We start from the raw sequence: 16,427 nt of genomic DNA on the forward strand, positions 1-16,427 counted from the left end.
GTCCTCCTCATTGGTGGCCAACCCCTTTAATGTACGCAGCGCTGTCCTCCTCATTGGTGGCCAACCCCTTTAATGTACACAGCGCTGTCCTCCTCATTGGTGGACAACCCCTTTAATGTACGCAGCGCTGTCCTCCTCATTGGTGGACAACCCCTTTAATGTACGCAGCGCTGTCCTCCTCATTGGTGAACAACCCCTTTAATGTACAAAGCGCTGTCCTCCTCATTGGTGGACAACCCCTTTAATGTACGCAGCGCTGTCCTCCTCATTGGTGGACAACCCCTTTAATGTACGCAGCGCTGTCCTCCTCATTGGTGGACAACCCCTTTAATGTACGCAGCGCTGTCCTCCTCATTGGTGGACAACCCCTTTAATGTACACAGCGCTGTCCTCCTCATTGGTGGACAACCCCTTTAATGTACGCAGCGCTGTCCTCCTCATTGGTGGCCAACCCCTTTAATGTACACAGCGCTGTCCTCCTCATTGGTGGACAACCCCTTTAATGTACGCAGCGCTGTCCTCCTCATTGGTGGACAACCCCTTTAATGTACGCAGCGCTGTCCTCCTCATTGGTGAACAACCCCTTTAATGTACAAAGCGCTGTCCTCCTCATTGGTGGACAACCCCTTTAATGTACGCAGCGCTGTCCTCCTCATTGGTGGACAACCCCTTTAATGTACGCAGCGCTGTCCTCCTCATTGGTGGACAACCCCTTTAATGTACGCAGCGCTGTCCTCCTCATTGGTGGACAACCCCTTTAATGTACGCAGCGCTGTCCTCCTCATTGGTGGACAACCCCTTTAATGTACGCAGCGCTGTCCTCCTCATTGGTGGACAACCCCTTTAATGTACACAGCGCTGTCCTCCTCATTGGTGGACAACCCCTTTAATGTACGCAGCGCTGTCCTCCTCATTGGTGGACTACCCCTTTAATGTACGCAGCGCTGTCCTCCTCATTGGTGGACAACCCCTTTACTGTACGCAGCGCTGTCCTCCTCATTGGTGGACAACCCCTTTAATGTACGCAGCGCTGTCCTCCTCATTGGTGGACAACCCCTTTAATGTACGCAGCGCTGTCCTCCTCATTGGTGGACAACCCCTTTAATGTACGCAGCGCTGTCCTCCTCATTGGTGGCCAACCCCTTTAATGTACGCAGCGCTGTCCTCCTCATTGGTGGACAACCCCTTTAATGTACACAGCGCTGTCCTCCTCATTGGTGGACAACCCCTTTACTGTACACAGCGCTGTCCTCCTCATTGGTGGACAACCCCTTTAATGTACGCAGCGCTGTCCTCCTCATTGGTGGACAACCCCTTTAATGTACGCAGCGCTGTCCTCCTCATTGGTGGACAACCCCTTTAATGTACGCAGCGCTGTCCTCCTCATTGGTGGCCAACCCCTTTAATGTACGCAGCGCTGTCCTCCTCATTGGTGGACAACCCCTTTAATGTACACAGCGCTGTCCTCCTCATTGGTGGACAACCCCTTTACTGTACACAGCGCTGTCCTCCTGTTTGTTGCAGACTTGTCCTGTGACTTTTCTATATTGCTAGATGGTGTCCCCAGAATGGTGGTTGTCTTGGGGGCCCCAGAATGGTTGTTCTCTGGGGTCCATGGAATAGTGTTCTCTGGGGTCCTATGTTCTCCGTCACTGCTCGGAGCTGTGTGCTGGCTGCTTGTTCGTCTTCATCTTCTCCATGTCACAGACAACGTTTCGATCTCCTTTTGTTGCGTTATTTCTGTGACTTGTGACAATTCTGACATTCCAATCTTTCCTTTCCTTTCCGCCATTTACCATATGGCGTTTTTATTTTGGTGGATCCGACTTCAAATATATTTATCTTTTCATATCTTTATTCTTAGAGAGAGATGATTATTTTTCTTACTTGTTCTGGCCTCAGGGGACTCGTCAGATCGCTTGTTCTCCATTGTGCAATGATGTTATATGGGGGGATTCGATGCCCCTGTCAGAGATTAGCAGCAGCGATCAGAGTTCAGCTGTGATTGCTGCTGTCACATGCAGGAGTCAGCTACTGAGCCCGCACACGTATGTTACATGCCAGGAAGGGGTTAAATGCATTTGATACATTCAGCACTCTGGTAATAATGGTGTCTTATAATACACAATAATAACACCTCCCGTCAGGGACTAAGGAGCCAGTGATGTGACCCTACAGACCTGAGACCCCGTTGTGGGAACACACTCACATCTCAGTGATCTTTCCAAGGCCCTGAAAGGCTCCAGACTCCATCCTCCTCAGCTCAGTGTCCAACGTTATAAAACTGCAGGAAACAAAAGGCATCATGTCACGTCCTGTAATACCGCACTATAGTGTGCAGGCGTGTGACACATAGGCCTATACAACTGGGCAGTATGAGATGAGTACATGGGGTTTAAGATGACTGCAGGGGCTAAGAGATAAGTACAGGAGGTATAATTTGAATGCAGGGGGTATGAGATGACCACAGGCGGTATAACATGGCCACAGGGGGTATGAGATGACTGCAGGGAGCATGAGATGACTATAGAGAGTGTGAGATGAGATGACTACAGGGGGTATAAAGTGATTATACAGTGTATGAGAGAACTACAAGGGGTAGAAAGTGACTGTAGGGGGTATGGAGTGAGTACAGAAGTCATATGATGACTATAGAGAGTATGAGATAACTACAAGGGGTATGAGATGATTACAGGGAGGAAAAAGTGACAGTAGAGGGGTATGAGATGACTGTAGTGGGTATGGGATGACTACAGGGGTTATGGGATGGCTATAGAGGGATATGAGATGACTACTGGAGGTAGAAAGTCATTATACAGTGTATGAGATGACTACAAGGGGTATACAGTGATTATAGGTGGTATGGAGTGAGTTCAGAAGCCATATGGTGACTGTAGAGGGCATGAGATGACTGCAGGGGGTATAGGATAACTACAGTTTGTATGGGATAACTACAGGAGGTATGAAATGACTGAAGGGGGTATGGGGTGACTACAGGGAGTATTTGATGACTACAGGGGGTATGAGATGACTGCAGGGGGTTTGAGAAGACTATAGAGGGGTGCTTGTGATGTCTATGGGAGTGCAATGAGAATATATAGGGTATAAGATAACTACGAGTGGTAGAAAGGGACTACAGAGGATATGACTATGGAGGGTATCAGATGACTACAGGCGGAAAAGGTGAATGAGATGACTATAGATGGGGTATGAGATGACTATAGAGGGGTATGAGATGACTGCAGGGGGTATGAAATGACTATAGATGGGGTATGAGATGACTATAGAGGGGTATGAGATGACTGCAGGGGGTATGAGATGACTATAGATGGGGTATGAGATGACTATAGAGGGGTATGAGATGACTGCAGGGGGTATGAGATGACTATAGATGGGGTATGAGATGACTATAGAGGGGTATGAGATGACTGCAGGGCGTATCGGATGACTACGTGGAGTATGAGATGACTCTGTATGGTATAAGATGACTACAGTAGTAAGAGATGACTTCAGGGGTATGAGATGACCATAGTTGGCATGAGATAAGTACAGGGGTATGAGTTTACTATTGGGGGTGTGAGAAGGTCACTGGTAAAATACTGGAGGGGTTGTGTGTCACTCAGGATGTTGGCCTCAGTTATATGAACCTGTAAAAATGCTCCAGCACACCAAGTGCTGAGAGCAGATAATCGACCCTGTTAAGGCCTGGGTTTTTAGGAACACCTGAAGAGTGGGTGGGAGGCTATTCACCATTTCTCTACCCAAGGGTGTTGTCCAGAAGCTAAATGTAGAGACTTTCGGCGCATTCAATGTTTTGTGTACTCTGGAGCAGAGCTGACCTCCGGAGCTGGACTCTTGGTAAATAGAACTGATTCCTGTGCAGGCGGACCCCGCAGTTATAAGGACCATAGTGAGTGCTGTTTTGTGTGTTTATGTCAAGAAGACTGGATATGTCTAATTACATTGTTTGCACTGGTTTATGCAGTTCTGTTTTAATAAACCAGTTGAAAATTTAAACCGAAACATTCCTGTGACGACCTCATAAAGCAGCTGAGTGAGCCGATCTACCACAGGATATGAGATGATTAGAGGTGTACAAATTGTGTACAGGGACACATCTTTGGATACATCTTTGCCTGCAGGGACTTGGGTTGTTCTAATCTCATTATTAAAAATATGTTGGAAATATTTCCCAGTTAAGGCCTCTTTCACACATCAGGTTTTCGCCGTCAGGCGCGATCCGGCGCTTTTGACAGAAACCGGATCCGGCAAAATGCAATGCCGGATCCGGTTTCCCCCCCATTGACTTGCATTTGCGCCGGATCGCGCCGGATTGGCCATGCGTTTCATCCGGTTTTCGCCGGATCCGGCAATGTGTCGCAATGTGTCGCGATCCGGCGTCTGGAAAAAACGTCTACTGTAACGTTTTTTGTCTCCGGCGAAAAAGCCGGACACGCCGGATCCGGCGCGTCCGGCTTTTTCACACAATGAAAGCCTATGAGCGCCGCAATGCGCCGGATCCGGCGAAAGCCGGATCCGGTTGCCGGTTCCGGTTTTTTTGGTCTGAGCATGCTCAGTAGCTCTGCCCACAGGAGATATATAAAAGCAAGACAATGGGACCCTCAGCCACACCCAACATGCCACCCAAGACAGCAACCAGGCGCAGGAGAAGGCAGCAGACATCTGCAGCAGCAGCACCATCAGCAACACCCCAAATGGAGCAGCATGCTGAACGGGAGGGGAGTCCAGAAGCAGATGAGAGACGGTAATTATCAAATCTCCCATTCCTCCAAACTAGGGCCATGGAATATCAAGATATTCATTGGCCCTTTGTTTCTCTTTATTCAACAGCCGCCAAAGAGATGCAGCAGCAGCACCATCAGCAACACCCCAAATGGAGCAGCATGCTGAACGGGAGGGGAGTCCAGAAGCAGATGAGAGACGGTAATTATCAAATCCCCCATTCCTCCAAACTAGGGCCATGGAATATCAAGATATTCATTGGCCCTTTGTTTCTCTTTATTCAACAGCCGCCAAAGAGATGCAGCAGCAGCAGCAGCAGAAATGGCATCACTGGCAGCAGCAATACCCACAGCCATGGAGTCTGGCCATCAACAGGACAGCACATCTTCTTCTGGGAGCCCTCCCTCGCATCGTCAGCGTTTGACGGTAAGTTTTTATTTCCAAAATCCATCATCTCTGTAATATATGTCTATTCATTGCCTTTTATTTCAAAACAGGAATCACAAGATGAAGAGGAGCTCCCAGAAGAAGAAGGAAGGGGTGGACAGACGCTTGGAGTGGGCTCACAATTCGTAAGTTTTTTGCATCAAACGCAGAAACACAACACACTACACACAACACATAGAAAACAATGTTCTGCAGACCACACACAGCAAACAAATGCCTACATCCAAACTCATAACATTTTTTGTTTTCTTCTCTAGTCTTCCCAATCTGGTGCTCGGCCAAGAGGTCCTCGCAGTGCCTCCCAGGGTCGTCGGCGACAGCAACGCGGCGGTCACCAGCGTGTAAGTATAAATATTTTTGCTTTGTTTTTTGGCACTTTTTATTTCATTTCTTTTGTGGAGGCTAATTATGTTATTTTTGTCTTTTTCTTTAACAGCCTTCACAGCGTGCTCCCGACTCTGACGGTGAGGATGGAGGGATTGATGTGGACCGCCTCATCGATCTCGTCAGAGAAAGGGAGCCGCTCTGGAATATGGCTGACCGCCGCCACGCTGACCTGATCATTACCCGACGACTCTGGGAGGAAATCTGTTCTCTCCTTGTGGGCCGCTGGGAGGACCTCGAAGCTCGGGACCAGATTAAAGAGCGTAAGTATATACAGTAACGGTTGCTTGATGTAAACCAGTGTTTCCCGAACTCCAGTCCTCGTGGTCCCCACGGATCATGTGTTCAGGATTTCTATTTACTATTGAAATCCTGAAAACATGACCCCTGGGGACCATGAGGACTGGAGTTTGTGAAACACTGATGTTGTATACTAACCACTCCTTTCTCGTTTCAGGGAACAGAATTGTGAATCGGTGGCGGTCTGTGAGGGATCGTTTCAAGAAGGAGTTCAATAAAGAGATGCGGGCCCCGAGTGGATCTGGAGGACGCAGGAGCAAGTACAAGTACGCACAAGCCCTGTCGTTCCTCCGGGAAACAATGCTCACCAGAAGGTAAATATTACACACCACATGTGAAAAAGATGTAACTTTTTTTTTTCAGCCAGGGCCATACCATGTCAGTATTTTAATTGTTTTTTTTTCTCTTTATTCCACAGCACGGTGAGCAGCACTCGGGAGCCTGCACGATTGGACCCTTCTGAGGCGATCCCTGAGGAGACCGGCACCGAGGGACACTTCGACCGCCCCGGTACATCTGCACCTTCCCTGCCTTCCCACACGTTCGACCCATCTGTCCCATCCACCAGCACAGGAGCATCGTGGCCGCCTACATTACATGAAGCTGCTGGTGAGGAGATCGCTTTCCCTTTACCCCACCCTTCTGCCCCTGCCGCCTCTAGTACACCTGCGGGTACTGGGCGGCAGCGGCAGAGGGGTCAGGAAAAGAGTTATGCGCAAGAGTTATTGCATCTGAATGCATCTTTCCAGAACTGTCTCAAAGTCTTGTCAGAGCAAATCTCCGCAGGCTTTCAGCAGATCAACTCCAGCATTCTGGAGGTGAAGACACTTCTGCAAACCATGCATTCAGAAGCAAGATCTTCGCCAAACCACACCTTTTTCAGGTCTGTTGTGGAGCGCATGGAAACGCTCTCTCCTGCCCAGCAGATGCATGTAATGCATTCGTGCCACGGTGCTCTACAGCAGGTTACCTCCCAACCTCCACCTCCCACCACTGTAGTTCCTCCACCTGCACCCCCTCCAGCCACTTTCCATCCTCCCCCTCCTATTACATCTGCACCCCCTCCAGCCACTTTTCATCCTCCCCCTCCTACTACATACCAGCAACCTGCCCAGTACCAGCAACCTCCCCAGTACCAGCAACCTCCCCAGTACCAGTCATCTCCCCACTTCCAGCAACCTGCCCCGTACCAAACTCCTTCCCCGTACCAAACTCCTTCCCCGTATCAAACTCCTTCCCCATACAACTTTCCATCAACATCATCTGCTCCTACAGTCCCTGCCCAACCCTCCACTCCACCACCCACCACCTCTTCTGCTTCCCACATGTCCACCCATTCTGTAGTTTTTTCCACACCTTCACCTCTAACTGTTCCTTCCCCACCACGATCCCAGTCCTCTCTCCACACACCCAGTGTCGAAGTGTCCCGCAGCCCCTCCAGCAGTATTTCCACCCCACAATACACAGATTTGTAATGTGTGTTTTTTAATAAAAATGCCCATTGGGTTTAAAACCTTTATTTAAAAAGTTTTTTGCACTTTAAAAACATTTTACAAAAAAAAAAAAAATTTTAAATAAAAGTTAAATTATCGTTTCACAATGGTTGTCTGTCTTTTCTTTCTGCGGCGAACTATGTTTAAAAAAAAGGTTAAATACAGGGTATTTCAAAGGTAAAAAGGTATTCAAAACCAGGTATAACTGTGGGTAAATTTGACCTTTTTGCCACAGTTGTGTTCCTGGTTGTGTTTGAAGCAAAGTATTTCACCTAAAAAGTTGTGTTTATTGTTGGTGATTTCCTAACAATGTACACAACTTTTGTTAAAAGGTGAAATACTTTGCATAAAACACAACCAGGTACACACCTGTGGCCTAAAGCTAAATATAGTAGACCATGACAAGATAGCCAACTTTGGTTGGCAAAGGTATATACTGTTGGTCCAGAAGGTACACAAGTTTGGTTAGGGCACAAATCTTTCACACTCTGTCATCCTGCCAGTGTACTCTGCCTTGAGGGGCCACAAGGGTCAATTTTAAAAACCGGATCCGGCGTAATCCCTCGAAAAAACGGATAGAAAAACGGATGAACCGGATGAGACGGATCCGGTTTTGTCTGTCAAGAACAAGACGGATCCGGCAGAAAACCGGATCCGGCACATCAGGTTTTACAAAACATTTGCCGGATCCGGCATTCCGGCACGACGCCGGATCGCGCCTGACGCCGAAAACCTGATGTGTGAAAGTGAGGGTGACGTATAATAATGGGGCAAATCCAAACCAAAAATAAAAAAAGAAGAATGACTACCCAGGGGCACTGTCACTCCAATTAATTATTAAAAAAATGTTTTTATTCAAACACTGCGTTCATAGAGCGAGCCGCTCTCGTCAGTAGTCTTATAGACCCTCCACCAGGTGCGGATATACAAATTCATTAATCATTTAATCCCATCTCTGCTGCCCTGTAGCTTCACAGCAATCATGTCCCATTGTCAATGCAGTGCATATTAACCTACACATGACACACGTGGTCAAAATTGTTGGTACCCCTCGTTTAATGACAGAAAAACCCACTATGGTGACAGAAATATCTTAAATCTGATAAAAGTAATAATAACTTAAAAATCTATGATAATGAACAAATGAAAGTCAGACATTGCTTTTCAACCATGCTTCCACAGAATTTAAAAAACTAAAACTCATGAAATAGGCCCGGACAGAAATGACGGTACCCTTAACGTAATATTTTGTTGCACAACCTTTGGAGGCAATCACTGCAATCAAATGATTCATGTAACTGTCAATGAGACTTCTGGCCCACTCCTCAAGAGCAAACTACTCTAGTTGTCTCATGTTTGAAAGTTGCTTTTTCCAGATGGCATGTTTCAGCTCTTTCCAAAGATTCTCAATAGGATTTAGGTCAGGGCTCATAGAAGGTCACTTCAGAATAGTCCAATGTTTTCCTCTTAGCCATTCTTGGGTGTTTTTAGCTGTGTGTCTTGGATCATTATCCTGTTGCAAGACCCATGACCTGCGACTGAGACCAAGCTTTCTGACACTGAGCAGCACATTTCTCTCTAGAATTCCTTGATAGTCTTGAGATTTCATTGTACCCTTCACAGATTCTAGACACCCTGTGTCAGTTGCAGCAAAGCAGCCCCAGAACATAACAGAGCCTCCTCTGTTGTGAATTCGCTTTCTCGCCTCTCTTCGGGTTATTACTGAAAGTAGTGGAGCTGGTCAGATTGACAGAGGGGTTGCGAGTTCTCTTTCTGGGCTCCCTCTGGTGGTTACTGGAGGTAATGGAGCTGATCTGATTAACAGAGGCTTGCCACCTGATAATGAGGACGATGATTGGAGATCTGGGGTTTCAGATTGGGATTTAAGACAGCCGACTCCCTCTATCTCTGCTGGTGATTTTCTTCTTGCCTCCTGAGCTCTGATGTTTCCAGCTCAGTCCCTGCATGTTCAGCGAAGTGTTTATTTGCTATTCTGTTTGCATTTGATCTGGTTTTGTTTATCTCAGTTTTGTGTGGGTCAGCCAGCTCCGGCTGGGGCTGTGCTGAATCACCGTCCATATGTTACTGCTTGTGCCAGTTTGTTTTTGTCAATTATTAGATTGGCCTCTTTTTGCTCTGCTTTCAGAATATACCAGAGTGCTGATATAGTGGGCGAAGTCATGCGACTTCAGTGTTTTTTGCATCAGACATGTTGGACCTTTTGCAGGGTTTTTTGCGTGATTGCAGACAGCGTCTTTCCTTTCCTATCTAGTCAGTGTGGGCCCCATCATTTGCTCATTCTATCTTCCTGCCTGCGTTTGTGTTTTCATCTTGTCTCACCGACAATATATGTTTGGGGGCTATCTATTCCTTTGGGGTCTGCTCTGGGGCAGTTTAGATTTCCCCTTTCTTGCTTTAGGCTTAGTTAGCTCTCCGGCTGTGCCGAGGTGTCTAGGATCATCGTAGGTACACTCCACGGCTACTGCTAGTTGTGTGGATAGGATCAGGGGTCTGCAATTCGCTTAGTTACCAACCTCTCTGGTTTTCTGTGGCTTAGCTTGGGATTGCTCTCCTCCTCAGTGACCCAATCATAAAACTCCTCCATGTTTCACAGTAGGGACAATTTTCTTTTCTTGATGTTTCATTTTTCCGCCTGTGAACATAGAGCTGATCTGCCTTGCCAAAAAATTACATTTCTGTCTCATCTGTCCATAGAACATTCTTCCAGAAGCTTTGTGGCTTGTCAACATGTAGTTTGGCAAATTCCAGTGTGACTTTTTTATGATTTTTTTTTCAACAATGGTGTCCTCCTTGGTCGTCTCCCATGAAGTCCACTTTGGCTCATACAATGACGGATGGTGACACTCATGTTCCTTGAGCTTGAAGTTCACCTTTAATCTGTTTAGAAGTTTTTCTTGGCTCTTATGTTAACATTCGTATTATTCATCGCTTTGATTTGTCATCAATTTTCCTTCTGCGGCTACGTCCAGGGAGGTTGGCTACAGTCCCATAAATCTTAAATTTCTGAATAATATGTGCAGCTGTAGTCACAGGAACATCAAGCTGCTTGGCGATGGTCTTATAACTTTTACCTTTAACATGTTTGTCTATAATTTTCTTTCTAATCTCCTGAGACAGCTCTTTCCTTCACTTCCTCTGGTCCATGTTGAGTGTGATACACACCATGCCACCAAACAGCACAGTGAGGCTGTGTGCCCACGTAAGCGTTTTTTTCTCGTTTTTTAAGCGTTTTTTTACCAACAAAAACGCTTAAAAATCGCCTAAAAGAAGCATCCCATTTATTTTAATGCATTTTGCACTTTTTGTGCATATTGATGCGTTTTTTCAGCGAAAAAACGATTTGCGGTAAAAAACGCAGCATGCTCATTAATTTTGCGGAAAAGTCCGCGTTTTTAGCTATTTTCTATGCGTCTGGGGACGCGCAGAAAAAAACGCGCGTTTTCTGGGAAGGAGTCCGGTTTTCATGCAGAAATTGTCTGCATATGTGGGCACATAGCCTGGGTATCTGTAGCCCTCTATACAGGCCACTCACTGATTCCAAGATTGTAGACACCTGTGATGCTAATTAGTGGACACACCTTGATGTAACATGTCCCTTTTGTCACATTATTTTCAGGGGTACCATCATTTCTGTCCAGGTTTATTTCATGAGTTTTATTTATTTTATTTTTTTATTTTAATTCTGTGGAAGCATGGTTGAAAAGCAATGTGTGACTTTCATTTGTTCATTTTCATAGATTTTTAGTTATTATTACTTTTGTCAGATTCAAGTTAATTCTGTCATTAAACGAGGGATACCAACAATTGTGACCACGTGTGTATACTTTGCTAGTGCAGTGCATATTACCCTATACCTTGCCGGTGCAGTGCATATTAGGCTGGAGTCACACTAACCTGCACAAAATACGGTCAGTATTTTACATGCGTAATACGGATGACAGACCCCTAAACAGTGCTCCGTATCTCATCCGTAATCAAGGTGTGGTCGCGTATTTTGCGCATGTCAGCATCCGTATGTAATCCGTATGGCATCCGTATGGTGAGATTTTCTCGCAGGCTTTCAAAATGGACATATAATGGAGCCCTATGACAGTTTTAATAAAGAAATGAAAGAATAGATATAGACACATAGAATGCATATATATATATATATATATATATATATATGTATTCTATGTGTCTATATCTATTCTTTCATTTCTTTATTAAAACTGTCAGTGTGAGTTTACTGTATAGCGCACTGAATTGCCGGCTTGGCTAAAAGACACCGGGTGCGTATTTCTCGCAGGTCACATGTGTGCTCCGTGTGTAATCCGTATTTTTTGCGCACCCATAGACTTGCATTGGCGTATTACGGGCGTACTACGCTGACAATCGCAGCATGCTGCGAGTGGCACGGAGCGTAGGATACTGAGGAGAAATATACGCCTGGTGCGAGGTACCCCATAGAGAATCATTGGTCTGTGTCTAATGCGTGCTTTTTGCGCCTCTCACGCACCCGTATTCCTCGCAAGTGTGACCCCGGCCTTACTGTAAAATACTTTGTATCAGGAAACTCTTTCCTGTGAACGTTGATGTAAATTGTTTTTTACATGACTTTATCCATTTACAACTCATACATTTCCTATTGCCACATGTAGAAGTTCCACTATTGGTAAATGAATTCCCTCCATATATACATTCTTATCCACGATAATTATTTTACTTTCTATTCTGACGAGGCGCTATCATATTCTTCAGATTCTTATTACCTCTGTAGACCACGTCTGCATCAGTAGGTAAATTGTTTGATAGAATTAGATCCCCCCTTAAAATAAACCAATGTTTTCTGAAGATTTCAAGGGGGAAGGCGTCAAGGATTTCAAGGGGGAGATTTATAGGAAAGGGATATCCCAAACAACTTATAAAAGATGCCTATGACAAAAACAGAAGACTGACACAGAATGACTGTTCAGCTCAGATTGCCATGAGAGCAGATAAAACGCTCTGTAAATAATTGGTTACAATTTAGTCTTGTGACAACTTTTAACAAATCCTATAAAAAAGTAGAAGAAGTCCTCAAAAAACATTGGTGCATATTAAGGAGGGAACCCATTCTTTCAAACAATTTGCCTACTGATCCAGTGGTGGTCTACAGACATAATAAGAATCTGAGGACTATGATAGCGCCTCGCCAGAATAGAAAGAATGTATACATGGAGGGTATTCATTTCACCAATAGTTGAACTTCTACATGTGGCAATGGGAAATGTAAGAGTATGTTTCCACGGGCCGTATTGCATCCGGATTTGCTGCGGATTGAACGTTGCCTACAGCTGCAACGTTTAATCCGCAGCGTCCAGATGTTACAGCATAGTGGAGGGGATTTTATGAAATCCTGTCTCCACTATGTGTCCTAATACGCGGGTGACACACCCACGAAACCGGACATGCGGCGCGTCTTTTTAGAACGCAGCATGTCTGTTTACCTTGCGGAGACTCGGTCTATGTATGCGATGCCGTGATTCCGGATGTGCTCAATGAGCACATGCAGTATCACCGCGTGTACAGAAGGGGACAGGGCTTTGGGCGGAGCGGGCTTTCCTCTCCGTCCAAAGCGCAAAGAATGCGCTACGTGTAAACTCACCCAGAGGGCATGTGCACACGTTGCGGATTCTGCTGCGGTGTACAGTACCATTTTAACCAATGGAATCTAAAAAAACGCTGTGCACATGCTGCAGAAAATTCCACACAGATTTGCTGCAGTTTATTTTCTGCAGCATGTCAATTCTTTGTGCGGAATCCGCAGCGTTTTTTACACCTGGTCCATTATAGAAATCCGCAGGTGTAAAAACGCAGGCGAAATCCGCAGTAAATCTGCACTAAATCCGCAGGTAAAACTGAGGTCATTTTACCTGCGGATTTAGCAAAATCCGCGCGGAAAAATCCGCAGGCAAATCAGCAACATGTGCACATACCCTAAGGTTTCCATGCGGTTTACAGTACCATGTAAACCTATGGAAAACCAAATCCGCTGGGCACATTCTGCGGAAAATTCAGCGCAGATTCGCTGTGGTTTATTTTCCGCAACATGTAACTTCTTTTTTGCGGAACCGCAGCGGCATTCTACGTTCCGGGACACTCTCTCTCTTTCTCTCTCTTTCTCTCTCTCATTGTCTCTCTCCAAAAAACAATTTACATCAATGGTCACAGGACAGTTGATGATACAAAGTATTTGACAGTGTCAGTGCTCATATGTGATTTATGTCATACAGTGTCGGTGCACATTGCAGTATGTGGGACCACGATGCCAATACATCTTAAGATGAACAAATAGAATTATGGATCACAGCCTATTGAGACATTGTTTTCATGTACACGGAAAAAATTCCAGTGACTTAGAGCTAACCATAATAGAACAGAGAGAGAAAATTGTTGGATTTTTACATTATGAATGTTAGTCCCTAAGGGGTTAAATGAATGCTTAGAGCAAGCAGACTAATATGCACTGCACCGGCAAGGTATAGGTTAATATCCACTGCACCGGTAAGGTATACAGCTCTGGAAAAAATGAAGAGACCACCACATAAAATCCCTGTCATAGCCAGCCCAATCTCTAGACCTGAACCCCATTGAAATCCTCTGGACTGTAATCAAGAGGAAGATGGATAGTCACAAGCCATCAAACAAAGAACTGCTTACATTTTTGTACCAGGAGTGGCATAAGGTCACCCAAAAGCAGTGTGAAAGACTGGTGGGAAGCATACCAAGACGCATGAAAGCTGTGATTAAAAATCATGGTTATTCCACAAAATATTGATTTCTGAACTCTTCCTGAGTTAAAACATTAATATTGTTGTTTCTAAATGATTATGAACTTGTTTTCTTAGCATTATTTGAGGTCTGCAAGCACTGTTGTTGTTTTTTTTTAAATTTTGACCATTTCTTCTTTTCAGAAATTAAACCCCCAAAATGTATTGCTTGGAAATTTGGAGACATGTTGTCATAAGTTTATAGACTAAAAGAACAATTTACATGTTACTCAAAAATATACCTATAGGGGCTCATACCCATTTGCGATTAAAAAAACGGTCCGTTTTCTGGATGTAAAAAAACGGACCAAAAATATGCAACTATTTTTGTACAGTCATTTACAGGTCCATTTACAGTGTTCTATAACAAAGAATAGTAATGTATTTGTAAAAAACGGACGGAAAACGGATGGTCCATTTTTTAATCGCACCCATTGACTTGCATTGGCGATTTTCAATCTCAGCATGCTGCGATTTTTTTCTGAGTCCGATTTTGGATGGGAAAAAAATCGCAAGTGAGATGTCACCCATTGACTAACATTGGTCAGAGTGCAATCCGATTTTTAATCGTCTTGCACTCGTCCGTTTTTCTCTCCAGTGAGTATGAGCCCTTAAGAGAAAAATCAGACTACCTGAACATTTGGAAGTGGTTTCTTAATTTTTGCCAGAGCTGTAGATTAATATGCACTGCACCGGCAAGGTATAGGTTAATATGCACTGCACTGGCAAGGTATAGGTTAATATGCACTACACCAGCAAGGCATAGGTTAATATTCTCTACATCGGCAAGGTATAGGTTAATATGGAAGACAAATTGAAAAGTAAGCCAGCTCACCAGCCACCTGTGCAGATCCTCGGAACCCCGTGCAGACAAACGTGGAAACGAACAAGGCAAGGAAGAATTGGTTCCAGCTGCGTATAAAATCCTTTTCTTCTTTATTGAAAAAACTTATTAAAATGCACAAATAGCTTATGCGCTCTCCGCAGGTGCCATAACAGACAGAGGCTACGCGTTTCGACCTTGTCGGTCTTTAACTAAGCCATGGATAAAGACCGACAAGGTCAAAACGCGTAGCCTCTGTCTGTTATGGCACCTGTGGAGAGCGCATAAGCTATTTGTGCATTTTAATACGTTTTTTCAATAAAGAAGAAAAGGATTTTATACGCAGCTGGAACCAATTCTTCCTTGCCTTATAGGTTAATATGCACTGCATCGGCAAGGTATAGGTTAATATGCACTAAACCAGCAAGGTATAGGTTAATATCCTCTGCACCAACAAGGTATAGATTAATATGCACTGCATCGGCAAGGTATAGGTTAATATGCACTGCATCGGCAAGGTATAGGTTAATATGCACTGCACTGGCAAGGTATAGGTTAATATGCACTGCATCTGCAAGATATACGTTAATATGCACTTCATCAGCAAGGTATAGGTTAATATGCACTACATTGGCAAGATATAGGTTAATATGCACTTCATCAGCAAGGTATAGGTTAATATGCTCTATATGTGTTTTCAACTATGCAAGCTTATATCTGGTAACCACCTCTTTCAATCTCTGCTCTGAATCAACTCCTCCATTCAATGTCAGCAAGCAGTTAATCCTGAATGCTCTATATGTGTTTTCAACTATGCAAGCTTATATCTGGTATATAGTTATTTCAACTTACTCTTCTTGTACCCTTATGTTGTGAGGTCAAGAAACTTTTCAAAGTGCTTTATGATCCATGTAGTGCTGAACATCTGTTTATCTGACCACAACATTTTATTGGGCCCTGCTGTCTCAATTTAGTTTGATTGATTAACGAGAAGAGAGAGAAAAAAAAAAAAATCCTTTGCCTCCTATATATTCAGACATAGTTTGGGGAAAGCATTTATGCAGGGGGCATTTATTTACACGTTATCGAAGTATAGTTTATCAAAGTACTGGCAGTTATAACATGGCAGTTGGGCAGGAGACAGGTAAGGCCTCTTTCACACATCAGGTTTTCGCCGTCAGGCGCGATCCGGCGCTTTTGACAGAAACCGGATCCGGCGAAATGCAATGCCGGATCCGGTTTCCCCCCCATTGACTTGCATTTGCGCCGGATCGCGCCGGATGGCCATGCGTTTCATCCGGTTTTCGCCGGATCCGGCAATGTGTCGCGATCCGGCGTCTGGAAAAAACGGCTACTGTAACGTTTTTTGTCTCCGGCGAAAAAGCCGGACACGCCGGATCCGGCGCGTCCGGCTTTTTCACACAA

The 16,427-nt window shown here is 44.9% G+C and overlaps 1 protein-coding gene across 2 annotated transcripts in view; it reads right to left on the bottom strand.

Moving 5' to 3' along the window:
- TSHR (thyroid stimulating hormone receptor) overlaps positions 1-16,427 on the bottom strand; it is a 148,642-nt gene that overhangs the window by 71,054 nt on the left and 61,161 nt on the right. For both annotated transcript variants that reach the window (XM_073587044.1, XM_073587047.1), the window contains one exon: positions 2,210-2,284. In XM_073587044.1, coding sequence (XP_073443145.1) covers positions 2,210-2,284 — 75 coding nt within the window. The remainder of the gene's footprint in view (positions 1-2,209; positions 2,285-16,427) is intronic.

Source organism: Dendrobates tinctorius, unplaced genomic scaffold (genome assembly GCF_039654945.1).
Source record: "Dendrobates tinctorius isolate UK_male_01 unplaced genomic scaffold, ASM3965494v1 ptg000010l, whole genome shotgun sequence".
In the NCBI taxonomy this organism is placed as follows: Eukaryota; Metazoa; Chordata; class Amphibia; order Anura; family Dendrobatidae; genus Dendrobates; species Dendrobates tinctorius.